This window comes from Psittacula echo (genome assembly GCF_963264785.1).
Source record: "Psittacula echo genome assembly, chromosome: 5".
Classification (NCBI taxonomy): Eukaryota; Metazoa; Chordata; class Aves; order Psittaciformes; family Psittacidae; genus Psittacula; species Psittacula echo.
This window is the reverse complement of record NC_137739.1, coordinates 10,544,148-10,572,137: the sequence shown is the minus strand read 5'-3', so window position 1 is coordinate 10,572,137 and position 27,990 is coordinate 10,544,148. Positions and strand designations below refer to the sequence as shown.

The following is a 27,990-nucleotide window of genomic DNA, read 5'->3' as shown; positions in this document are numbered from 1 at the left end:
GGCAGAAGCGAGGTTTCAGCATGCAGAGGCACTAGTTCTTTCTAAAAGGCTTAAAACTCGTTAACAGAGTCTCCACTTACCTCAGGCCAAGCTGGAGGAGGTGGCTGGTGGCAACGTCCTGCTCTATGCCTCCCCAGCCAGCCCCGCACTCACTGCACCACAGCCCTTTGGCAACCTTGGTTACAGGGGAAAAACAGCAGCAACAGGAGCGAGTGTGACTGCAGCAGGTGTTCTGCAGGAGCTAAACTGGATTTTAGGTATTAAAAAGATGAACAATTGGCAGTTGATTTTTTTTTAACGTGTATTAACATCAAATAAGATCATTTTACAATTACTGAGTGCAACTGTATTCTTAATCATGTGCATGGCTGACTGGTTTGTTAGTAGCTATTATCATGCTTAGATTCCTACAGGAAAAGTAACTGCCAACTGCTTTTACAAATGGTTATGAGCACTGAATAAACTTCACTAGTACTTTGGTGACACGGACATGTAGAGGATTAAAGCAACTGTAACACGTGTACAATAAGACAAACCTCTGTCCCATAGGGGAAGTTATATTTGTGCAAAATCTCAGTTAATAAATTACAGTAGCTATTACTGTATGAGTGTGTGGCACTGTTCACATCTTCAATGCATCATTAATGCCCTGCCTCCTGGGCATGGGCGTCCTCTGCAAGGTCCAAAATCCACAGTCAGGATTTTATCTTTGACTTCCTTGTTCCTCTCCCTCCATGCAGTCACGTGGCGGTTGGTCACTCTGAGTGGCCTCAGTGTCTGTTGTTGTTGCCTTTGCCACCTCCTTCTGCTCCTCCAGTTTTTGTGTCTCCAAAGGTCCTTGCTCTTGGCTAGGGGACAGAGCTGGGGCTCTCTGGTCCGTCTTCTCCAGGTCATCACAGTGGCTGATGGAGCTGGTCTCACTGAGTGCATCAGAACTTCTGAGAGACCTTTTAAAGACTTTCTGACCTGTGAAGTGTTTGAAGAATACAGCACTGATGGAGGGAGCAAACACACAGTGTGGTTCACACAAGTTCAGTTTCAAAGAAAGCACCTGAATTTGACAACTGCAAAGAAACTGATTGATTTTGGGTGCAAACTTGTACCCTGAACATCAGCTGCAGTCACAGCCTGGTACTCGAGGTGCTGCTTTATCCCGTGTACACAGAGGCTGTAGAGATTCAATTGAAAACCAAGCTGCCTACACAAAGTCCTTCTAGGGTGAAACCTTGCACTGGAAATCACAGGCTGGAGCCAAACGAGCTGAAAGGGTGAGTTAAAATCATGGTTTTCCCCACCTACATTAATTCTAATACAACTATGCAGAAAGTGCCACGTATTAAACAGATCTCTGCCTTAGAGTTACTTTGTCCACAAACCATTTAGGTAGCAAAAGAATTGCAGTTGCTCAAATACATGATTATATATTATTTATGCTTTTATCTCAAATAAAACTTTTGGCTTGTTTACCCACTCATTTTTAAAACTCAAGAACCTCATAATATTCCAGAGAAAGATTCTCCAGAGTCCATGGGCAAGTTGGCAGCTACTGGGATAACAGCATCTTGCAGTCCCAGGAAAGATTCTGAGGGAGAACACAGACTGGGGTGCTGCTGCATGCCATGTTTATATTCAAGTTTTAAAGACGGACTTAAAGCACCAGGAGATGAGCTCTAGTTCCAGATATTACAAAAGATGGAAAATCGCTTGGGCCTTCCTGTGCAGGACGTTTGAGCAAGTTTTAGAAGTAAAACTAAGACATGGAAACTTACCAGGAAGTCTTTGCTTTGTGAGGCTGGAAGTAGGAGTTGGTGGTGGAGTACTGCCTGTTCCTTGGGCTTTTGATATGTACATAGATTCCGTGGATTCCAGAGAGCCTGCAGGTTAAAAACAAAAAATACCAAGTTAAATATAGCACAAACCAGACCAGTTTTGTGTTCCACTGCATGGACAAGGTATGCAACAACCTTATTTTTAATGCACATTTCTGAAACTGCACGTGCCAGGCTGAGGCGAACCTGCCACTGGCTGTTAATCCATCTCCCATTATGCAAACTGGGGACACGCGAAGATGAATAAAATGTCTCCTACACTCCCTGCACAACACTGCCACATCCAGTTGTCCTCCCTCCCTTCTCCACTGGACACCTGACATGTCCCAGCTGCCAGCTGTTGGGCAGTGTGCATGGAAGGGCAAAATATTCCTAAGGAAACCTTGCTGTCCTCCACTTTAAGAATCTCCAAGCTGGTGCATCTAGACTCAGAAAGCAAGCTCCCAGTACAGCAGGAAGACTTAATTCAGAGACACACACAGACAGCTGGGCTGTTGTTCTGGGGCCAACAGACACTTGGCCAAATTCAGACTCTGCCCCAGTTTTTACAGTGAAAATTTATGCTTTTAGAAAGTACTGCATTAGTACATCAGTCTGCATGATGTAAAAGCTACAGACAGTTCTGTTCACATCAGCAGACATGAATTACAAATATATGAGTAAAATAAATAGTTTTTTACATTGTAACACTCCATTCATTGCTGTCTCCCCCAAAGCCAGCTTCATGCTAGTCCTCAGCTAGTTTTCACCCGTCCTTGTCAGGCATCATATTCCTCAGTCTGCAAACCAGTGCTTCAGTGTGGCCACAGCCACAGAAGCAGGATATCAGAGACATCAAGTTCCAGTAGCACCGCGGCACACGAGTGCTGCTTTGCAACCACCCTGAGGATACATGAGTACATACATGGGGAAGCCACGCTGCCAGCTTACATATTTACATACCAAACACCAAATTGCTGCAGTGCGTGTAGCCAGAAGTCACAGAAATGATTCCTCTATTAATAAATCCCAAGGTCTAATACAGCTTTTTTAATGTGACTCAACATGCAAGAACAAAAAGTAAACTGTACAGTAAGGATCGAAGACTGATCGTGTGTCACAGAAACAGTGAGGAGCACGTTCTGCATCTTGAGGGTGAGTTATGTTGTGATCAAATCAGCACAAGAAAGTGTGTTGCAATTTTAGTGTAAGATTGGAAACAATTCCAATGACAACATAACATGGCTACAGATGCACCAAGTCCTACCTGCTGTTAAATTAAACGTTCTTCCTTTTGGTGAGGCTTGGAACGGAGAAAACCAGTTCAGCACAGAGCCTACTACAGGTATCTGACGCAGCAGTCCCTGCAAAGCACACAGTCACTGGCTGGTGAGCACACAACCCATGTTGTGACAAGTTACTTCAGGTTACTGGATAACTAACATTTATGCCCTTACCTCTTCCAGGAGTCGTTCTTCATTTGCTTTCTGAAGCTGCAGCTGTGCTTCCTGTATCCCCTTTCTAACAACTTCAGTCATGTTTTCCAACAGCTAATAAAAACCAGAAATTATATTTTAAAATATATTATTAAGGCTTGAAGTTGTCTTTTTAGTTCAGGTTTTGATTATGCAGACACGGTAGTCAGATATTATTCCAATTTAAGACAGTATCTGACAATCACTAGTTCATTCTGACTGCGAATAAAAGAATGTAGAGGCTGACTGCATGATTTTTCAAAGCCACACCCAGAGAACAGGATGTCAATTTGAACAGGACTGGAAAGTAGTTTTCTTTCACTTGGAAATGAGCCTGTGACTCAAATTCTTCAAAGATCTGCTCACCACATAAGCATTCATCAGATGCTGAATCTGACAGAAGGATTTTTAGGTTTAAAGAGCACAGTTTGGTTTCCAGAAGTACCCAGGACTTAAACCACCCCCACAGTTAAGTCTGACCAGGTATGTGACAGTCTAGGTTTAGCTTTAGTTTTCAAGTTTAACTGGTAGCTCATGACTGCCAATCTGATCCCAGCATCAGTGACGTCTCATACCACACAGGACAGGCAGTTCAGTGGGTGAACTGTAGGGGCAATAAATGAACAAACTCAAGTAGTCAAAACAAAGCCACAGTTTTGCCTTGTGCCAGACAAAGACCAATTTCCATAACCTAATATGGGGTTTAATATTGCACAGTGCAATACTGAAGGCATAAGGTCAGCTGACAGGCACTTCCTCCAAAATACTAAAAATGCTGGGTTACTGTTAGTTAATAAAACCAAAGGAAAATGAGGAAGCTGCTCCTCTTCCGTGGGGAAGAGGCAAGTCAGAACTGACCACCACAGCAACTGAACACCCCACGGTACTGACTGCAGAAGGGAGTGCAATGGAACTGCAGTTAGGGTACAGAGAACCACCACTGGGTTTTCTGGTCCAGTCAAGATGTTTGCCTTGAGTTTTGGTTCTGCCTCTTAACATACTTACCTGTGTGTCCTCAGGGCTTGCTGATAGTGAAAATTTTTCCTAAAAGCTGCCCTCTTGCACCAAACATCAGTTATCTAAATGATACATCAGCCTGAGAGATAGATTGGTTTTGCTCCTGTTTTGGATCAAATAGTGTGAGTTCCTTTCAGAATCACAGATTTATTGGAGCTGGTTACAAGGACTGCACCTTCCCTAGTTCTTCGCTATTTGTTCCACCCTAAAAGCTTCAGGATCAGAGCGGCCCATGTCCCAACATTCGATTCCTAATCTCTCAACTACTACAATTAAAAAACAGAAGATACTCTACAGGCAGAGCATCCTTCATCTCACCCACAAAGCAGCATAGGAGTCAAGGGTGGGCAGAGAGTCTCCAGAAAACAGTGCCAGAAAAAGTTTCATTGCCAAAATCAATACATTCCCATGGGCAGAAATAGACAAAAGATTTCTGAAGTTCTATTTATTTTTAGGTGAGGAAATAAATGCCCAACACTAGAGGAATGAAAGGACAGATGTTCATTTGTAATGCAAGTCATTTAGGAATTCTACTTCCTAAAACATATGGAGAACTCTCATCAGGTAAACGCTTTTATGAAATGCTTTAGCTGTATCATCAGCTTCATTACTTCAACAAGTAATTTGTAATTTCCATTTTTAAGCTACCAATTTAATTGTTTTTCCACACATTTTAGGGCAGTCTCACCTTAAAGCTGGTATAGAAACAATCTTGATCCCACTGCATTTAGCAGTGATGAGAAACACCAGCTCCAATCAACTCCCTCTTCCCTTTTTTGTTTTTTTTTTGCCAATTTAAACTGGAGTGATAAAATTAACTGATTTCAGTACTCCTGAAGTTTTCCATTAGAGCTACTGAACAGAGGACCATGAACATAAATTGTGACACCATTACAGTATCATAAACCTTTAAACAAAAGTTCTCCTTATGTGGACAGAGATTATTACTTCCACAGTAATTCCACAGTCTGTTGCAGGCAAGTACAGTTTTTACTTTCACAAAGAACAAAACCATGTCCTGAAGCCAGTATGGAAAGGAAAAAATAAAGGTTCAGGAATACTCTGTGATTTATTAATACCTACTCTTGAATTTTCTTCAATTTCTCTGCCTGTTGCTGCGATAGTTTCAACTAACTCTGACACGTCCAGATCCTCAGTTACCATGCCAATGTAAACACAGTTCTTCTGCCCTCCAAATTCTGGACCTGTGAGCACAGGGAGAATCAAGTCTTTGTGATGTACAAAAATCCATCCTCACAACAGTTGCACTACTCATGCTTGCAGATCTGGAAATCTGAATGCATACACACACACTTTGGTAATTAAGGCCAGTATCTGCACAGGTATTAATGATGCAACTAAAAAAGCTCAGCCCTGTGGGTTTTCAAAAAGAGAAAACACCTAGTCAAGAAAAACAGCAGATATTTTAGACAGCCAAGGAGTTGTATAATAAATACCAGTGATGAATATGCTTCAAACTCGTTACTTTCTGCCATTTACAGGTTACTTGGTTCCACAATTCTAGGGCACTTCATTTTTGAAAGCTAACTAGAAAGGCATCAGGTCTGAGTAAGCACATGACTATTACTTCAGCTATAATGTGGCACTGTCTGTGTGAAAGTGCTGCTAATCATCATGAAAGTCATCTGAAGCTTTTAATGTAGCCATAGAATGCAGTGAACTGGTCAGCGGGGTTTGAAGATCTGCTTTCACCAATCACAGCACTAGATGAGAAGGCTCAATTTACAGATGTAAAAGAGGAACACTGCAGCTTTTATTCTTTCTGACAAGGAGACCCCTTTTGGCCTAGTTACCCAAAAGTCAGTTTTCACAAGTGTTTTTGACAACAGTGCACCTTGCTCACCCTGCTGAACATTTACCGACTGGAACAGGGGTGAGGAGAAAAAGTTACAGATGTTTCTACAATAACTGTATACACAGCAGTGTAACCCTAACCTGTGTGCAAATAACCTACTGAACCATTACAGCACAGCCAGGAAAATGAGCATTAGCTTGAACAGACGTATTTTAAGTAGTGCATTTACCCAAAGAAAAAGTGAGATCTGACTCCAGTTCATTTAATTTCTTCAGAAGTTCTGTATTGATTTTTTCTAGTTCTTTTTCTTGTTTGTCATCGTTCTTCCCATCACTGTGATAATTGTATCTTCAAACCAAGACAGAAGACAGTAATATCACTTTACAGTATGTACAAAAAGTATATATACATTTAGCATGTTTCTACAGATTTCTGTATTTTATGAACTGAAATCTCAGGACATCACAGCTTAGATCAACAAGTTTATTGGCATTTGTAATCAGACATTTTGGGGTAGGACAAGCTTGCTGCTGCAAAGGGAACTGAACACAACAGATTTCTAGGTAATATATTTATTGATCGTACTTTAACTGTTCTGACTATTCAAAATCCTTCTCAGAAGACTGTATGAGAGGGTCATAACAGACGCTTGAAGGGTTAAGTAGTAGTCAGTATTTAAGTGAAGCCTATTATAAATAAAATGTAAGTTGCACTTGTCTAGATAAAGTAGGACGAACTTGCATGTTACATTTCCATCTAACAGAGCCACACGCTGCCTGCAATATTAAACTGTTGCCCTAATTTCTCTAAACAGCTCTTAAGTTTTTCTTAAAAAACCAAAAATAAACAACATTAAAAATGCAATTTTTTTTAAAAAGGACTCAAAAGCTCTAAGTGGGTACAAAACCAGATAACCGGCAAACACCTCCAGATCACCACTAAGGAGACCCTGTATTCCTCTCTGTTCATGCACAGGTTATCAAAAAAGATAATGAAAAAATATGCAGCATTTTACCTTACAACACCTAATCCTGGCCAGCTGAGATCTTCAACATACAACAGCCCTGGTGTTCTTCTCACTTCTTGTTCAAATTCTTCTCTCAGTTGCAGTGTGCTTGTCAATACTGGTATCTTCATTTTTAAGCAGTCTACTAACTGATCAATATCTTGTATTTCAGTTCCTAAAACTAAAGAGCTGATGTGTTAGTGTGTGATAATAGTGAACAGATGTCACATAGAATGGCTTAATTCAGACATCTAAGTCAATCATAAATATAATTTACAGATAGTATTGAAGTATCTTCATCTCTGTAACAGTGTTGTTTTCTTTAGATATCTACCCACTGATACATCAAAATCGAGAGAGCCAAGGATTTAGTTTAAAATAAGCTAACAAAAAGGATTTCCTGGTGTTACAAATAAAAAGGACAATACCCTTTTTCATTACATCTATAGCTAGCACCAGAAAATTCCTCTTCCCACAGCCAAACAGATGACGAATCAACTTCCATGCTGGTGTAAAACCCAAAACAAAATATCACAGCATCACCAAGCAGTTTTATTCCAAAATCTACTTTTCTGTGTACACCAGGAACCTCTCTCATCAGTGTCAAGTGCTTTGATAGCCTAAGCCACTCACCCCATGCAAGCTAAGAGGCGATACCATGTATCACCCTGAGCCCCTGCAAGTCGCTCTATGCATTTGCCAAGTCTAAATGAAGTATGTATACAGTGATGGCTTAAACATGACATTTAAGATATTTCCAAAACACAGATAATTTTTTAATTCTCCCCCTCCCCCCATCTGTAATTATAGAAAACCCTAGAGGTTTAGTAAACAACTCTTCCAGTTAAATAGCTATATTTTGAACACAAGCACCACTTCAGTGTTGAAATACCTGCGTAGAAAGGTCAAGCATCTTGTGTTAAGAAGCTGAGAGAAGGAAAGGTAGGGATGATTTATCCTTCATATTTCTTTTGTAACTGTTAGAAACCAAGAGCTTCTCCCTTTGAGTTTCCTAATGAATTTAACGTGATCAGTAGAAGACTTTCCGTGCAGAGGTAGCAAGGCAATGTCACCCACAACAGCTGAGCTACCACTAATGCACCCATTGCCAGGGCAGAGCAGGATGATAAAGCTAGTACAGTGTTGTTTGTAAGAAAATCCTCACCATAGGAAAATGCACTAAAGATTTTCTTGAGCTTCTACAGCAGGAGATTGTTATACAACTCTCTAGCAAATACCGGTTTTTACAAGTGGCTGAATTAAGTAACTGTTACCTGCAGAAGTCATAAGTGGGCTAAAACGCACACATGTGCCTTCATCTTCCAGTTCTACCACATCCACGCCGCTGGCTGGAACAAGCTGTGCCAGCTGCTCTCCTAGCTGAAGGGATATGGCACAGTTAGAGACGCACGAAGCACGGTCTGGCAGTCACTGACTCAGGTCTGGACCCTTCCCATAGTTAAGAGGAACCACGTGCTAAACAGAGCTTTCTGTATTTCTCAAAATCACCTGCTGTAGCAAAATACTTTAGCTTGCTGGTGATGCGACACAGTTCGGCATATATTTAAAATCATGAAAATTCAGGATAAACTACAAGTGTTACAAGTCAGAAGTTTCTACCAAACTGTCACTGTTGTTTAGTATGCCACCATTATTATGCAATAGACCCAAACCAGTTATAAATAATTGTTTGCTCAGGTCTCTGAAAGCATAGATTTCTAGAATTACTTCTCTTGAGATCTGGCAAAGACTGTATTTGTGAATATACACACACTGGCAATGAAGTATCAGCCAATTTTAAAACTCCTGAAGTCTTCATATATTCCCACAGACCAAGGAAAATAATCCACTACCAATAAGTTAAGATATAATTTCAGTAGTTATTACATGTAAAATAATCAGAAATGTGAAAGCAACTTTGCCTCAGAGCAAATAATCTTTTAAATCCAGAATGGCCACTAGTTTTGCAAAGGATATTGTGTCAAGAACAACTATCAAATTAGTCTACCTAAGGTTTGATAGTTACTGATGAACCCCTGGAAGCATCCCACTGTCACTTCTTTTTTCCTAAAGAGAAAGAGCATCCATTCTTACCCACTGATTGAAAGTGTCATAAACATGTCTTTCGCTGCTTATTATGGGGTGCTGAATAGTTGAGGCCTGTGCAGCATGTGAAGTTTGATCTGAATCCAAAGATACAAGAATCACAGAAGTGGATTTTTATTTACTTAATTAAACAAAAGGCAACCTAAAATTTAGATAAAAGACAATTACACCTCCTAGGTAATGTAACACATCTACATGATATCCTGGACTTCAAGCAGACTAACAAGGACTATTATTTTTTCTTTTAAGGTGTGCTGAACATGACAAATACTAGAATAAATCAGGAAACAAATAGTAAAATACCTAAGTTTTGAGGTTCAAATGCCCCAATGCAAATAAAACCAGTGTTTTCACAAAGCAAAATCCTGTCACAAAACCAAGGAAGATCTTCCCCCATCAGTACACTCAAACACAGCTTGCAGCTTATGAGACTTCCAGCATCTGCTCTCAGGATCAAAATCATATGCAAATCTCTCCTCACTCAAGAAGGCAGAAAATGACTTTTTATGAAAATTTAAAACACTGCAGTCTATCTAAAAAAAGAAGCTATCACATACATGGATTCTATCCCTGAATTACAACCAGCATTCACAGCCTTTTTCAAAGCAAGTTACACAAGAGAAGTACGTAACATTTACTTCAAACTCATTTTATGAATCAGTAATTTATAGGTTTTTTTAAAGAGAGGGGTTTATTATTTTGTTTTGTCTTTAAATAAATCACATACCTCTATTTGAATACTCTTGGAAGAACTTGAAAACCACCACTGGTGAACTCAGCTCATCTTCAACCTTAGAAGAAAAAAAAAAACCAACCCAAAAACCAAAACTTAAATCCTTAAAAAAAAAAAAGTGACAATCTATTTAACACTGTGTATAATTAGGCTGCTGAGCAAAGCAAATTGTTTTGTTTTGACAGCAGTAACAATGTTCACAGTATCTCAGTATGAGAAGTTAACTTTAGGAATGCAAGTAAATGTATCTGTAAACACAGGAAAGAAAATCATTCCGTTTAAGCAGAAATGTACTGATTTAAGGTATGTGTAATTAAACTTCGGGCACTATAAAACAAGACACCTAAGCATGTTCATTAGCAAATATACTGTATTAAACAGCTGATTTAGTTTTAAGTATTTTCAGATATTAATGTTAAAAAATTCTCCTGGATATCATCCCAGAATCATCAGACAGTATCAAGAAAGTTCCAGCAGGAATAACAAGACTATAACTGATCTTGCTTTGGGGATAAGGGAAATGGACTGGGCAGCTTTTGGAAGCAATCTGAGGCTACATTTCACAATCCTAAACTCCTAAGATTTAAGTAGAAGGGAGAAGTGCCACAGTAACTTGAACTCCCAAGACCACTAATAGTCTTGGAAAAAGAACCTTCACAAAAATGGTTGTTTTCACTCAGAATGATCCATGAATTATCTATTGCTCCAGAAAACCAAGCTGACTATCTTCTATATACCAAGTGCCAATTAAAATTGGGAGTGGAGGGGGAATAAAACCACCAGACCCTGTTGAACAGGACATCTCACAGAAACTAAATTTGGAATGGATACATTAGATGTAATTTCTAAAGCTATTTCTGGTGTAAAAACCTCATCTGGGATAGTTTTTGCATACAATTTCACAGGGTTCATATCTTCATCTCAACAGCAGGGTAAGATACAGCCAGAATGTATTAGGGAGGCTTACGGAAACTGGTTTCATGAATGTATTAGTGAACAAATCCATGCTTTAAATGGAATTGAATCAATCTCTGGAAACAATTTCTGGATGTTTTTCTGTCAGCTCCACTGAGTGCATGAGCACACAGCAATGGAACAAATACAATCTGGAGGCCACACACAACCAAGCCACACAATTTCACTGAACACCAGAACTTAACTACAAAGATACCAAGCATCTTCAAAACAGTGATTATGATTTCAGTAATACTGCCAAGTTTTTTTTAATCAGTTATTCGTATCATTTAACAAGCAAAGACTAAGCTACACAACCAAAGGATTAAATGCAGACCGTACCGAAGTTTTAATGAAATCCAGGTTTTTCAAGTTCTCCAGCAACCTTTGACTCTAAAAGACCACAGCAGAAGGGAAACAAAAGGAAAAAGCAAATGCACAGTTTTAGAAATTGAAACTTATTCTGAAAAACATGAAACAGTCACTACCACAATTCCTATTTCTGAGCAAGCCCCCACCACACATCAGCAATTCATCCAGTTCTTATTTGTAAATTGGTTGACAAAGTTCCAGAGATCTTATAACTCCGTTGACTAACTAAAGCACAGTATGTATCAGAACTGTTAATTTTCTCATTGCTACCATAGCAACTGGCTTGGATGGCTTTCTAAATTATTTGCAGTAGAAAAGATATTCTTAAATTGTGGTTTAAGACTATTAATAGGCTAGTATAAAAGCTCAGATCAATCTTAGATGACACAATTTTAATGACTAATGGTACTTTGTCATTCTTTTAGGTCGTTCATGCCAACAGCTTCTTCACTAACCATTACAGACACTTTCCATTTTGCCTTCCTTTGATTTTTTTGTAAATGCTGTAGCTTTAAGAAAAAAACGCTTTGCCAATAAACAATGCATTTTTTAGCTAACACATTATATTGGTTCTTACTAGGGTAAGGACTCAACTTCAAAAATAGTGCAATTTCCACTGTATCTGAAGAAATGTTTTGTAGTCTTTTTTGTCAGGCGTTTATAATTTACTATTACTTAAATCAATACAATGCCAAGTAGAGTAGGAAAATGAGGGAGTCTTTCTCTGAACAGCTTTCAAGCAAAATTGTTTGAATACGGAAGTGACAAAAATGAAGTAGTTTTGTTACTTCACTGTTCAGAAAGAACAAAGATTAAGTCTTTCTCATTTAAAAAAGAAAATACTGTCTAATAGTAAAGGCACATCCCTTCCCCAAACGCTTTTTACTCTGCTTTCATAATTTGTAACACAGTATGAACCAATATGCTATACTGTCAACAACTACAGTATTTTTAGTTGATTCTTCTACAGTGCATCAAATAATGAAAAAAGATGTATTAATGGCTATTATAGAAACATTCCTAAGTATAACTGTTCTGGATATCACTTGTACTGTCCTTGCTATCTGAACTCTGTTTCTGCTTGGAGACTTCAACTAAATCAGTTGGTGAGGATTCTTAACAACAGCCTTCAACCCATACTCAAAGAAGCAAAGCATCCATAAATAACGTGCCAACCAGCTCTTGCTTACTAGTTGTGAGGCATGCTTTATCCTCTCCACAATCCCATCGTGGCCCAGGTACTGCAAGGAGAGCCACAGTGGCAGGGCTCGGAGCTTCTCTACAGGCTGACTTGATGTCAACCCAGCTGCTAAGGACTAAAGAGAAAAACAAACAATAAACAAACCATTATTAACCTCTCTTCAATTATTCCAGTTTTGCAGCTTATGGAATATGCCACAGCTTAAATAGGGAAGATTTTGCAAATTATAATTAGATGCTTATGGAGAACAAGGCACTACACCATGATCAAAATTACAGTTTCAAGACTCTGAGAATAACGACTGAGAAGCTGAACATACCAAAGATGGATCCTCATGTCGGTAGAGCGTCACTGCAGGTACAGCTGGGAGGCCCAGCCAGGAACCCAGAGTAAGAGTCATGCTGTCACATTTTGTAGCAGCCTGAAGTTTATTAAAATGAGCAGAATATAAGCCATATAAATTTTAATAAGATCATGACCTTAAAATCTAGAGCACGTTATTAAGTTTCTAGATACAGTAAGACATACCAGTACAGAAGAGGAGACATAACCCAAGGCCAAAGTTGCCAAATTCACACTAGAAAAAAAGATAGCAGATATTAACCATGTATTAAGAAATAGTATTTTAATCTTCAGTTTAAATATTTCATGTTTATATGTAAAGGGAGGTAATTCTTGTTTGCGTATTTTTCATTGGCAATGCAGTAGATGTTGCTACTTGCTTTTCCAAAATTGAAAACTCAAAAGTAGAAATCCACTTCAATCTAAAAATGTTTCAATCCAACCCTTCGGGAAATCATTACCCAAAGTCCTACTCATAATTCAGCATTGATTTAGCATCAGAAATAAACAGCATGCAAATATAACACTGTACAATGAAATAGCAAAAGAAACTGAGTCTCTACCCCAGGCCAAAAACAAAAAAAAAAGAAAAATCTTAGAGCATTGGAGTCTTCATTAACATTGTTTAAGTTCTTTAAACTTCTTTTCCTATTGATTTAATCCTCCTCTAGCTATGCTGCATGCTGCACTTGCAGCAGTCTTCTTGACAATGTTCACTGGAGTGTCATCTCTTCCACACTCGTTTCATTCTCCTTTCTCATTCTCAATAATCCCTGTATAATGTCTCCCCTGACTTACCCTATCAGGTTCCTTTTAATTCATATTCCAAGCTCTTCAAAGCAAAGGCAGGTAAGATTACCATCTGAGTAAAAGTAACCACTGACCTATGTTGAAATAACCACTCCAATTAATTATTCTCATATAAGTAAAACAAATTGTGACAAAATTCTAACTACTTAAAATGCTTAATACGACAAAGATAAAGATGATCCTATGGCTCTCTACTAGCTGGTTAGATGTAAGATTATGTGCTGTCTGCTATTCTTGCTAATGAATACAGTTCTACAGAAATAAAGTTTCATACCCTTCTACATGGAGCCACATGTTATGCTGCTCACAAAGTTCCTTCAGTCGGCCAAGCTTATCTGTATGCCCAGCACCTGGAGTCCCTTTGTGGAAAAGGAAAGAAGGCAATGACAAAGGATAAGCCTGCAGACTAGGACTCTACATAAAAGGACCTCTTGTACTGTTGTCAAAAAAGTCACACAAGAGCAGGACAGATGATGTTTGCAAAGAGCCCACTATGGACATATTAGTATCTGGTGCATTACTTATGAGCAATTGGAATTCTAGGCAAAAAACCTAAAGATACTTGTTTTGCTTGTAAAATGCTATGTAATATTTTTTAACATATCTATTTATATATTATTATTGTTTACTTATTATATTGTTATTTATTATTACATATTTATATATTGTTATTAAATTATTGATATAAAATATTAACATATCATCATATATTTATATTTTTACATATAAACATATGTAAAAAATACTGGAAAGATGTCTTAGGCACTAAAAGACTCAGCAGCCTCAGATAAGAAATGCAGATATTTTTAATATGTTCAACATATGACCTCCATGAAAGAAAACCAAACCAAGATTAACATCTCAGATATTTTTCCAACTGCAAAGCAAGTAACAGTCACCACCTTCATTCATATTCAAAACAAGCTTTGTTCATGAGCAGTTCTGTTTAATTAACAAGAAAACTTTTAACATTTAACTTTTTTAATTAACTTTTAAGGCTAAAATTGATGGCACATCTATAAAAAAATTCTGAAGCATTAATGTGAACCTGATTTTCAGCAAGAGATTTGCTTTCACTAACAGAAGTTCTAGTCATATTAATACATCTACGGACAAGCAGATCTGTAGCAGTACAAGACAACTTTAAATCTATTAAATAAACACCCCTCTAGACAGATGATTATCGTGTGGTCATTAGAATATTTCCTGGTATTCCTTGATATGTAACCACTAAGCTGTTTAATGCATTTTTATTTTGGATTTTATATATATTCACAAAATAAAGTGAGTTTTAAATTATTGTTTGTTCACAGCACTTACCAGCATTTGCTACAAGCAACAAAGGCAGTTTTCCAGACTCAACATCATCTTTAATCACTCTGTCCAACAAAGCAACATCCTGTTATCAATAAGAAAAATATATGTATTTATATATATGTTTGCCAAATCACACAGAATTGTTTCTCCTGAACTGGAAAAATGCATACAGCGTGAAAATGGACAGCATTCTGAAGTTCTGGAAAACATTCTTAATGTCTTAGTTTGTGGCCTGCAGTTTCTTCTTCCCAAAGGTAAAACAACCTGAAGGTCAGATAAAGCATTTGTGAAAAATACAATACAAATACATTTTGTAGTTTGTAAACATACCTCCAAATACACATATTCTATATCCTGGACTAAGAAGCATCTTACTATCTGCCATTAGAAATGTCTTGCATATGACAAGACCAAGATGCAACCTGCTGGCTCTTCAGACGATTTCAATCTACAATTTGTACAGTTAAATGACAGAAGACATAGAGGTTGAAAAAGTTAATAAGCTTTTCCTAACAATATACTTGACCTTCACTTAACAGGACTTAAAAACCCCAAAAAACAAACCAAAGCGAAACAACTAAACCAAGGCCACCCCACAAAATCAAAACAGCTCTTTAAGAAGACAAACTTACCATTTGGTGCTGAGATCCAAACATAGTGTTACAAGGCACATGGCACATGCAAGAAAGGGGTAACCCTAGCTGCAATAAAAATGATGACATTTCAGCAAACAAGACATACTTATTTCAAGTGTCCACAGAAATATATAAACAAAAATAGTAAAAATGACAATAAAAAGCTGGATATCACATTAAAAAGTACATTTCCTGCTAAAACTTATAATCAAATTAATAGTAGAGAATAGAAAGCACAGGAGAAACTGGAAAGAAAAAAAAAAAAAAATCAGTCACCTTTTTGTTAGCACATCAACTGCATTCAGTTTCTCTAATGAGATACTATGCTCTGTTGAGCCTAAACTCAATCCTCTTTTCCTTGGCCACCCCTGCAATTAATGTATCCTGTAGGCAAACATGTGCTTTGTGCACGGGCCATGTTCCACCAGAGGTTCACAGTTATTTCGCTGAGTATAGAGGAACCTGCCCACTTTGATCATACAGCTCAGTTGACTATTCATGCTCGAAGGTCTCAAGTTCTTCCTTTGATAGGGAGGCAAATTCCAGATAATTTTTGCACCATTAACATGAGGGGGAGCTGGGGAATCAAGGTCTCTCATATTTTGATTTTTAATTTGGAAGATCACTAGACAAGTCAAATCAAGTTGATCATACCCATCACTGAACAGAAGACTCAGCAAATTAAGAGAACCACAGTTACAGAGTAGCTTGTTTTTATCCTTTAACAGAACATGAAGACTCCCCTCCCCTCCCACCTCCTGTTGTGCTGCTGTTTAGTCACACTGCCATTGTTTCTATCATGAGGAAAAATAAGTAAGTTTTCAAAATCACCCAAGTTATGTTTGCTTGGGGATACATGTATTCAGTCAACATAACGGCACCAGGAAAAAGCTTGGAGAAATCTTCACTTCCAACAGTGGAAGTTCCAGGCAGACACAAGGATCTAAAGGGAAACTTTCACTGGCCCCAGCACGAGACTGCTGCCAGTAGTGTACCAGACTGTGCTGCAAGTACCACTCTGCCGCAGGAAAGGTTTGAATATATCTTTAAAATTTAAATTTCAAGTAGGCAATATGAAGCCAGGTAGGTTCTACTTGCAGCTAAAACCCCAACTTAGTCACTTTACCTGATTGCAGAGAGCTTGGCCCAAGCCTGTTCTAGCTGCAGAACTAATGTATATGACAGGCTGCTTAGAATATAGCACGTTAAATCCTTCTATTATATAATCTTCATAGCGTGTGTGAATAACAAGTCGACAGATTTTTAGGAGACCTTCACGATCATCTTCATGATAATATGCTGATCCATTTTCATACCTGCAAGAAAAGCTGAGTAAATATGACCAACAAAACCAATAACCAGTTTAGTGACTAAAATAACACTAACCAGCAATAGGAGCCCACAAGAGGACAAAGATGACAGATTTAAAACATTTCTGTTTTCCCAGGGTGAAGCAGAGTAGAAGGAAACTTTTATAAGACAGGCTGAGATTAAAAGTGAGGGAAGCTTAGTATATATTGTCATTTACATTCAGATATAAAGTGAGAAAGAAAACACATCCGGATTCCTAAGGACTGCCTTTATAAAGTTCAAAACCTTCCTTAATAAGAGCAGAATGGGAGAGGAAACACACAAAAGGCTTCATCTGGTTTTAATACATATGTAAATTCTGAACTGCTAATTTTAAGCAGAATGCAACCTGACATTCCTTAAGTTAGTAAAATTGGAATAAGACGCATGAAGTAAGGTAAATAGGCAGAAACCAGCAAACTTTATCACCACATCACAAATCAAGATATTTTCTAATACCCAAATTTACTGATGCCATTTGTACTTTAGTGAGTTTGAAAATAAGACCACAATTGATTACAATCTATTCAGCACACTGGAAGACAATTTTCCAAGGGTTTGAAATATGTGAGTTACATAAGTGAAGTATATTTTTCCTCAGGAATATTTTAATGATCTTATGGCTATTTTGCCTTCTGACTTACCAGGCTTGTTTCTCTGGGGCTTGTGAGGGTGTGGGGGAGTATGTCTGCTCCTCCCCCACCTCTTTTAACCCTTCTAAGAATCAAACTCAGATCAGCACATTGACATTTACAGTCACGAAACCGGAGCAAAATAACCAAAGAAGAGTTAAGGTAAGAGTGTTCCACACTGAGGGCAATCCCTCAGCTATCTTATCTATAGACAAGAGCAACAGTGAAAGTAGTAGGTATGTCAATTTATTATGCAACTTGCAAGTTAGATCTTCTTTCAGCATTTTTGTGCAACACGCAAGTCAGTGCTCTTGTACAATGTAAGAGCGGCATTTATCAACAAGTTTATATGAAGGCCCTGAAACATCTCAAGTTATCAGGGACTACATGATGTGCACACACTGTTGGGGGTTTTGGGTGGGCTTTTTTTTTTTTTTTTGGCTTCAGGAAGGAAAAAAGAAAAAAAAGAAGAAAAAAAAAAGGAATTTCTTATCAGTTAATCTCCCCCCTCCCAACACCCTCACACAGTTCACTTCTATTCTTCTCATATGGAACAGTTTAAGATATCTATGCCACATGATGAAACAGGCATGTATGAAAAACTTCAGTGTACTGTAAATCTCAGCAGTGTCACCTACCGTACCTGGAAAAATAAACCAGAACCAGGAAGAGCAAAAAAGTTAATTGAAAACATCTTTTAAAATTACAATGTATGCCAAGCCTCAGCAACATAGCATATACCTCAAGAAGCAAGAATGCAACAAGAATGCAGTTAAACGTTTGATAAACTGTATGTCTGCAACTGTACTCTGGCCCTTAGTTCCACCATAGAGCCCATATAAAAGGACTTTTTACAGCAACCAAGTTACTAGCAAGTTCCAGCATTCAACAAGCAGTCTCCTCTTGTTTCTTTTTATTTTTAATTATGTGATGTCTTTCAAGTGTTTCAAAGAATATTTCTAAGTTTGTGGCACAATGGTTTCTTTTGTTGACATCCTCAGTGCAGTCACACATGTTTTTAAACAATTATCACTGCTTAGTCATACATAAGTTATTCCTAGTGACTCACCTGAACAGCCTGCAGAGCCAGAGAGTAGTATCAGAAAGGATCCTTGTTGTGAGTTTTCTCAGTCTTTCTCTGTCTAGCACTGAAATATAAGCAGCCAAACTATGTCCCAGTAGAGCCATGTGACCCTGTTCACCAACGTTTTGAAGTCTGCAAGCCAGAACAGAGTAACTGCCAACTAAATACAAGTCATGAACGTTACAGTAATTTTACATTTGCACGTTTTTACTGTAGAGTGACAGAATTTGTAGACATGCAAGTTTAAATATGTAGCAGAGAAGTACAGCATACCACAGTCACCTTCCTGTGGTATACTTCCTGCGCCACCTGCAAGAAAAGCACTTGCACTTCATTTGGCCTAGCTGCGTATGGCATCACCCCAGGTTCTTTTTTAACCTATCAGCTAACATAAACTGGACCTAAGCACCTTATCTGCTTTGGGACTTTTAAGTGCATTAAACACATACCTTTCTCTCCTCATGCAGACAAACTCAGGAGAATAATTATCTTTAGAGGCACAGCTTTCATCAGTTTGTTGGGTGTTTGGTTTTTTTTTGGGGGGGGGGTGTTGTTTTTTGTTTTTTAATTTCCAAACTGTTTCTCAAGTGTTATTTTTCAATAATCTTCTGCAGATTAGTAGCATTATTTCCATTTCATAGAAAAATGGAAACAAATTTTATTTTCCTTTTTTTTTTTTTTTTAATATACAGGGAGAGATGGCAAACAATGTATTGGCATTCAAAGTTTTGTGAGACTTTCAGACTTAAAACAACTTTCAGAAAGTAGAAAACAAAATGAGCTGTCACATCAGAAATCAGGGCTCACTATATAACCTAAATGGCCTTTAGAAAGTTGCATGGTTGCACAGTATCTTTACAGTTTAAAATACTTAAATGTATAAGTTCTATAATAATCAGAATGTAACAAAGTCAGGTATCTTCCACATACAATAATTCATATTGGCTTTACCGGTAGGTCTGTGAGGTTTCCTCTTCCTCCTCTCCATGCATTAGGTTCTGAACCAACTGAAGTATGCTCACCATATCCTGGCCACTGGCATACCAGAAAGGGGAAAACAAAAACCACAAAAGAGGTAAGTACCAGCATCCAACAAAGAGGCCATTTCAGACACTGCACTTGTATAGCAACAAAAATAGCTCCTTACTCTCATAAACACAGATCATGAAGACACAGTTGCTGAATCAACTAATTCAAAACCCCACTTAATTATAGTAAGACACTTCAGTAAGTATGAACTCAGACTCTCAGAAAAATACTTACTAAGAAAATTTGGACTGAAAAGCTTGGCTTGGCAATGTTTAATTGCTTACTGCTACACAGTGAAGTAATGTAGTAGCTAAAAATCCAAGTTTCTCCTTACATAATCCAGCCTCAGCTCACAAACTCAGCACATCTCTTAAGTAATAACCTACAAATATTAGTCTCCAGCAAACAAAAGCTACACTAGACTTCTGACATGATGCACTCTAGTACAGCAAAACTAGAAGAGATCCACAACACTTCAACTTATATAATTCCAAGGAAAATTTACAGTAGTATAAGAACTTACAGTCTGACAGCTGAAATTGCTCTTTATTCTTAGAAGACCTAATTCAGTGTCTCCACTCAAAACCAAGTTTAGGCTATGGACATAAAAGAAAGACTTAAACAAATATTGCAGTACTTTCTGAAGCGCTAGCCTGGACTCCTGCAGGATCATCTTCCAAAGAGGCTATGAACAATTTAAATTATAGTTTTCATAGATCTTACCTGCCTTATGCATAAGAGCTCCGTATAATTTGTTAAGCCAGCTGTGCTGAAAAGCTGTGCTGTTTTGTGGTGGTTGTCTTTTAAAAAAAGTTTTCTACCTTATCAGTCTCAGGGTTGGTTTTGGTTTTTTTTTTTTTTTTTGGTTCTTATTTGTTTGGTTTTGGTTTGGTTTTTTTGTTGTGGGATTTTGTTTTTTTCTAATGGGTGTTTTAATGCTTCTTTATTCTATAGCACAAACATATCTATGTTTAAGCCTCAATCACAGCTGTATGGACCAAGACTTCATTAGATTGCAACAGTTCAAAATTTCAGTCACCAAGGACAAGTAATCTTTTTTAATTCCTCCTATGAGAGTATGGAAATAACTGGCACGATCTTAATCTTTCCCCTTCTTCCACTGTGTGAGCGTGGAAAAAGGTGACAACACCTGGCAAATTTTCATGTTTGCATTAATACAGAAGTTGCCTGGAAAACAAGCATGTTACAAATTTTAGTATTACAAATTTTGAAAACTAAATAGCATTAGCTAAAAATTGTGCCTACCTGCCTTGGAGTGGTCCAGGAATATCATTCCGTGCATACTTCTTTTCATTTTCCTCTTCCACTTTTCTAAGTTAAAGACAAAAGAGTAAACTATGTGTTTATTTTCTGTTTTATACCATCAAATATGTATCGACTTTGACCTGCAGAAATATGTTTTGACACGGTTGCAATCTATTTCACTGACAACAGGTTCACAAATAAATAAGGTGAGACATACGTAAGAATTCAGCTCAAACTGAATTAGTGTTCCTAAGCTTTTTAACAGAAAATGTCAAACTTACAAAAGTGTCATGTATACAGGACTTAAAAGTTACTTGCACAGTAGTAGGAAAAAAAAAATCTAACATCTCTGAAAAAACAGTCACTAGACTTGCTCTGAATATTAGAGAACATGCATAAAAATACATACATTTATTTTTAAAATGCCATAGTTTAAGAAACAATGGTAATTTATTCAGATGTAAGCTTCAGAATGACAGCATGACCTTAAACTACTAGGAAAATTAGTTCCTTCCTGCTTCATGACATCAACATTAATAATCCCCCCCTTGGCACAAACAGGTATTATTTTTGTAGTTAGTATCGTTTGCACATACCTTTGATTGTCTTCTAGCATCTTCATTGCTTCATTCAGATTCTTCCCCATTTCTGCTAAAGTAGGGTCCACCATCTGTCAGGAAAAAAAGATAACAACTTTTAAGAAAAAAAGCCCAAAACCCATTTATCTTACTACTGTCCCCACAACATCCTCAATACAAATTCATTCAGCCAAATTCTTTTAACTAGTCTGTGTATACTCATTTCAGAATAACAGTTGAATATCCTGAACGCAAAATATACAAAATAAGAACATACTACTAATCTAAAATAACCCAAAAGAAAACTCAAATGTCATGTGGATTTTGTTATTGATAGATCCATTTTTCTCTCTACAAGGAAAGTCAGAACTTTTCCTCATGAATAATGAAAGAAAGAGCACTGAAAGTCAAGGAATTGAAAGATGCGAGGTGTTCAAGGGCTCATTATAATGCTTTAGATAAAAAAATTAAGTATGTGCCACTTTAGCCCAACTGAATGATTTGTTTGCTTGTTTTCATAACCATTCTACACCAGCAAGAAAACTTGAACTATTCCTTTAAATGTAAAAAATTAAACGTGGTCCTATTAAAAAAAAAACAACTACAAAAAAACAAACCAAACCAAAAAACCCTTCTAAGGGACACCCTAATCTTTCTACAGAGTATGGAAAACAGTGACAAGTTCAAAAACAAGTAAATGCTATTTCCAAAGAACTGCTTTTGCTCTGAATAAGTCTCTTTTATGAACTTCAACCCAAGAAGCCTGGCAGATGCTTGTGACACTGACACAAGAGATCTGGACAGGAACATTTACCCGTTTAAGGATTACCTACCATCTAGAAGCTTCCAGAGAATGTGAAAGGTATCATCTGGCACAGTCTGATTTATCTATAGTGATTGATATTAAACTGTGTTTGAAAAATAAATATACCCCAATATGAAGGTAGCAGGTACCACACTGATAAGACCCATTCCATTTGACTGAAAACCCTAAGATTCTCAGGTGACCCTGTTACAGAGTTTCTTCTCCCTCCCTCTGCTTCCCAAATGTACTGCAAGCTCAGTCTCCATAAATTCAACATCAACCCTTTTTCAAGGGATCAGCCCACATACCAAAGCCTCTAGGGTTAACCACCTACACTGCCGCTGAGGTTCAGAGGTCCTAGGGGTTAAAAATAAAAAATCCAAACCAATTTTGATATTTAAACTTACACCACCCATGCTGCAGAGATAGAATAGCTCGTCTGCTACCGAATTTGAGGAACACTACTCCTAAAGGCCTGCACATGCTTTCCATGGCTGCTGATGGAAACGCACGCAACTGTTGCAACCATGCAACACAGGCACTTACATTTGTTCATGCAAAAGCAAATTTAATCACAGAAGGTAGTGGATTAATTTCCATGAGAATTTTACACTAGTTTCATCCACAGGACTAATCAAGAAGAGAAAAAGAAATTATGTTGAGAGTTCCCATATGTTCAAAGACTATTTTTACCAAAATATTTAGAGATTTAACTCATATTATACCAAGTGGTAGGTGGCTGAAAGAATCAGTACCCAGGCATGGTCATAGTGGCTCAGACCAAGACTGATAGTGCTCTCTATTCTGTTGCTTTAGAATTGGCCAGCAACAAATGTTTCAGGGAAGAACAAAGGAACAGTGCAAGTGTTCAGCAGCAGTTTCCGACAAAAACTCCCAGCATTTAGCAATAAATGTTTTTTTACACTGCTGGCTTGTAGGTACAACATCTACTGCTATGAAGGCCATGACTTGACTACGCACTGAGTGAAAAAGCAAGATAAATGCATAAAGTCATAAAGTTCAGCAACTCATCACAGAGGTTAAAAAAAAAACAAAACCAAAAAACCAACACATACAGCCAGTATTTGATACTCTGAATACAATAGATACAGCTAGAAGACAAATCTAAATATGATCATTGACAATATTTCCACATATTTTCAGTGGTTTCCCGAGTTGCACTACATCAAAGAAGCTCAGAAAAGAAATCTTACTTAAAAAAAGAAATAAAAATCAGGTCTGCTGCTGTGAGCTTTTAAGGGAGTAATCAACTAGACATCATTTACTGATTATGCCCATCTCACATACTTTAAATTCAGGATGTCACAAAACATGATCAAAGGTAGTTATTCACTTGAACGTTCCTCAGCATCATGCAGATACTCAAATCACTTTGTTGTAGATAACGAACAAGATGTAGAGGCATTACAAAAAGGGCTCTGAGGAGCTTTTGTTTGTTACTAACACAAAATTCACCTGTTAGAATTACATCAGATGTTAAAACCTGCACATGCTTACCTCGTGACTCAGCCTGTCTCACTTACTAGTAATTACACATGCATGAAACCCTTCTGCTAGCAGAATAAATACATAAAATACAGTTTTGAACATCCTAAGAAGTTACACTAAACTCCAAAAATGCTATGAAATCCAGAAAGTCTTTGATTTAATTTAAAAATTTAACTGAAATTCTGGGTTTAACTGGGAAATGAATTCCTGCTCTTTTTTTCCAATGGCTAAGTAGATATGCAGCAACTTATTTTCTCCTTTGAATTATGAGAAGAAAAAAACCCCAACAAACCCTTTTTCTACTGCATACTGAATTTTAGATACACTTCCTGCTCTGCTCACATTATTAAGGGCAGGGAGATGGAAAGCAGAAGACTATCTCCTTACTTTAAGCAGCAAGAAAAATAGGTGTGGCAAAGTTACAGCAACAAACCATTCTGTTGTTTCTGAACGGACTTCAATAACATGCCATAATACAGTAGTACACTGCTTTAGTTCTGTCTGTAAACGGGATCAAATGTGTACAAAATCCAAATAATAATAAGCAGAAGACATTTTTCATGTTCTTGAGCTGTTTTAAGAGCACTGGTGGATGTGGTTCAGAACCACAGGACAAGACATTTTTTGAGGAGGTTAAAACAGCTGCATTACTATATTAACTTTAATTTTTGCACTCAGTCCTGACCCAGGTATCCCAGGATTTGACTCCAATCGATCACAGTTAGGTGATTCTTTGATGAGATGAGTTACAAGACATGCAATATTCGTTCAAGCTCTAAGGAGGCACAAGCCACAGCTTCTTTCTTCAAGGAATCCATTCAGCACTGATACCTCCTGCTTCCTTAAGCCCTCCAAAGATCCTGACGTTCACTACCCTACTTTGACTTTTATCATTTGTTGCCTTAAAAATGTGTTTACCCTAATCACTCAGATTAACTCATGATAGGTTTCGTTTGTGGTTACTCCCTTATTTTGTAACTAATCTGTCACTATTTTTTTAAGCACTTTGAACTCTAAACCGTTCCTGGTTTTACAGACAGTATGTCACACCTTGGCAACCTGGCTGCTCTCCAGTTGTGATAAGACTGAACATTTATTACAAATTCAAAAAGGATAATGTAGCTTCATGTACCACTGGTTTACAATCTTGATTTTGCATTTCTGTAGGCTGCATTCCTAATATAAGAAAGGAATGATTTTTAAACTGTCTACAGAAATTATTCTCTGTGTGCAAAGTCACAGGTACAACTCATTATGTATTTCATGAGAAGTATGCCTCATTTTCCCACTACAATATTACATTTAACTAGAAAAAAGCTTTACCACTAAAAAACCAAATCCTGTTCTCAACAGTAAATTAATTTCAAACAATAGCAGTATTCTTTAGCCAAAAGAATTTGTGTATTTATTCACCAGGCAAAGAAAAGTTTCGGATAACAAATAAAAAAGCAGCCACTTCATGACTGTTAGAATGAAAATGGCACTGTATTACCACAAAGCTTCTGCTTATGGGTATTTGCTCTTTTAATATTTCTTTATCACTTCCCTGTGATGTGCAGCAGGATTTTCATACAGGTCTGCTGTCACGAGTTTTCCATAAAGTTACCAGGATGTTGCTGTCAGTAACAAAAGACTGAGCAAGAAACCAAAACAGTTTCTTCAGGTTTAGGGAAAACATTGCTCTAGAGACTTCAAGAAGTTACAAGGAAAGAATTTGACCTATTTTACCATACACAAAGTCACCTAACTTGAAACTTAAAATCCCTCAGAAGATGGGTCACTTTTATCAAAATATAATCAAGGGAGGAAGGCAGATCATAGATCTGTTAGCCAAACTTTAGAAATTTAACACAGGCTTCCCAAAGAGCTTAAATTTGAAGTTCACCCAAAAAAAAGATTTCTGGGTTTCAGATAAAATTAATTCTATTATATCACATATGACATACAATATAAATACACTAAAAAAACCCCACCAAAACCAAAACATTTGTCTGATACCTCAAAGATAATATGCAAAATCAAGCTATGAGATTGTTAGTATGCATCAGATTCTACAGTGGTTTTGTTTGTGATCCTGTCATGCAGTGTTTTCAGTTCTTAGGAAATTTCTCATCTGCTAAAAAAAGAAAAAAATCTTTTTCCATTTGCAAGAACCTAACAACTGTAGTAATTCAGTGTCAGCTAATGGGGTAATTCTACCAAAACGCCTTCTTTGTAACAAAAAATACAATATTTTATCATGTTTTAATCCAAGTTAAAAAGTACTTATACATGTAGCTTATTGGGATGTCAGTGATAAGTACATAAGAAGGAGGGAAGCCATGGTTCAAACAGAAGACAGTCTCAGATGTATGACGATAATGGATAAATACGCCCAAAATACATGGACATACTTTCTCTGTGGAGAAACATATCCCGATTTAGATTAATTTCAAATTTATTTAGGGAGAAGACTTCTTACATATCATGCTCCTGGCTAAATAAAGTGCAGATTGTACAGATTGACAACAATCTTAACCAAAGGCTATTTCAGGAGGGCATTAACTCCTTACTGTATTGTGGCATGTTATTATACAGAGAAGTACAGCTTTCAGCATATGTGGGGAAAAAAGCCGTGATAAACAAGGGGGGAAGTAAAACAAATGATAACTATTCACCTCTATTTGCATATACTGAAAAATCAGACATGTGAGTTTTTGCAGGGCCCTCACCATTATAGACTACTCCTTACATCAAGGATACAAGTAACCAAAACTTGGATTTTTATTCTGTTAAGAAATTAAGGTATTTAATTCTTATACAGCATTTTTATTGCTTATGATGACCCTGTCAAACAAAGTTTAAGGGTTTTGTCATTACTGTAGGACAAACACTTGCCCTGTCTAATGTGCTTTCTTTTAATCACTGCATATTGTACCATAATTCTGCTTGAGTCCTATTGATGAAAACTGTATTTCAAACTAGTATATTCATTCAAGTTTTACTTAAGTAATGAAAACTTTTCAGAACAAGCAGCAGCCACTGTAACTTTTGCCAGCACTAGTAAAGTGCTTTAGCTTTTAAATGCTACCAAATACTCTTTGACACTGTATTCTTCATGTGGATTGTAGTATATCAAACCATTTGGCTACCAACTCACTAACCACATCAGGAAGATACTTCCTGAATTTCCTAACTATTCATTTTACCAGAACACATCCCATTCAACCTTTCCAAGGCATTCCAAAGACTAGACAAAATTGAATGTGCTGTGGATAATAAGTGATGCTGAGGGGAAGGAAGCACATGAAGTATAAATTATTTCAAACGCATACTGTCCTCGAAGACACACAACAAGGATGATAAGCAATGCACGAGCAGCCATTCCATCCCCACCTTCCAGAGCAGGTCTTCTGAAGCAAGCAGGCGCCACAGAAGCCAGCAGAAGCGTGGCATATCCCGGATTACCTTACCGGGTTCTGACTGACTCACAGTGACAAAGGCGATACAAGTTTTGTCAGTCACTTACGGTATTACAGAATCAATATTTGCTTTGTACAGTGCGTTGGACAGAAGAGAGCAAACACAGGGCAGCAAACACCACCAGTATAAAATTCCCTGTGGGGGAATTAAACCAAGATTCTACTATCCTGCTGCAGGCTGACATTCCCAGGAAACAAATAAAAAAACCAGCTCCTAAAGCATTTCCTGACAGTTCTGCACACTTTTTACAGACCCGGGACACGCAAACACGGCTCTCACACAGGCGCCGATAGCCACGGGACAGGGCTCGCCCCTAGATTGCGCTGGCGGCCGCAGGCTGCGTGACACAGGGCGGGCACAGTCCCCCAGGTCCAGCTGCCCCAGCCCCGGCGGAGCCGCGACGCTGCCGTAGCCGAGGGGCTGGGGGAGCGCCACCCCAGCCCCGGCTCGCTCCTCTCAGCTCCGGGCGCGGCCCCACCACCCCGCAGCGAGGCGACCATCAGGGCCCGCTCGCCCCCCGGGGCCCGTCGCGCCTCAGCACCCCTTCGCACGCAGGTGCCCCGGCCCCCACCGCCCTTCCCCGTCCACCTGGAACCGGCGCGCCCCGCAGACCTTCTCCAGTGAAGCGTCCATAGCCGGCGGGCTCCCCGGTGCGCACCGCCTCCCCGTCAGGCACTTCCGCC

At 38.1% G+C, this 27,990-nt stretch overlaps 1 protein-coding gene across 1 annotated transcript; it reads right to left on the bottom strand.

Moving 5' to 3' along the window:
• Window positions 1-189: 189 nt before the first annotated feature.
• On the bottom strand, window positions 190-27,952 carry PDXDC1 (pyridoxal dependent decarboxylase domain containing 1). Its single transcript, XM_080620059.1, has 23 exons — window positions 27,920-27,952; window positions 21,550-21,623; window positions 20,954-21,019; window positions 19,610-19,693; window positions 18,644-18,790; window positions 16,719-16,908; window positions 15,590-15,658; window positions 14,961-15,039; window positions 13,915-13,999; window positions 13,017-13,065; window positions 12,808-12,909; window positions 12,478-12,603; window positions 11,258-11,308; window positions 9,956-10,019; window positions 9,217-9,305; window positions 8,397-8,502; window positions 7,132-7,303; window positions 6,346-6,464; window positions 5,384-5,505; window positions 3,266-3,358; window positions 3,076-3,172; window positions 1,770-1,874; window positions 190-966 (listed from the first exon to the last, which is right to left on the bottom strand). Exons 1-23 carry the CDS (start codon window positions 27,938-27,940, stop codon window positions 704-706), a joined length of 2,373 nt encoding a protein of 790 aa, XP_080476185.1. The 5' UTR covers window positions 27,941-27,952; the 3' UTR covers window positions 190-703.
• Between the last annotated feature and the right edge of the window lie 38 nt (window positions 27,953-27,990).

Coding starts and splice junctions, on each gene's coding strand:
- PDXDC1 (XM_080620059.1), bottom strand. CDS start 27,940: ATGGACGCTTCACTGGAGAAG. Junction 11,309..12,477: donor TAAAGCATGCCTCACAACTA/GTAAGCAAGAGC, acceptor GTGGTCTTTTAG/AGTCAAAGGTTGCTGGAGAA. Junction 3,173..3,265: donor AAGAACGACTCCTGGAAGAG/GTAAGGGCATAA, acceptor TGTGCTTTGCAG/GGACTGCTGCGTCAGATACC.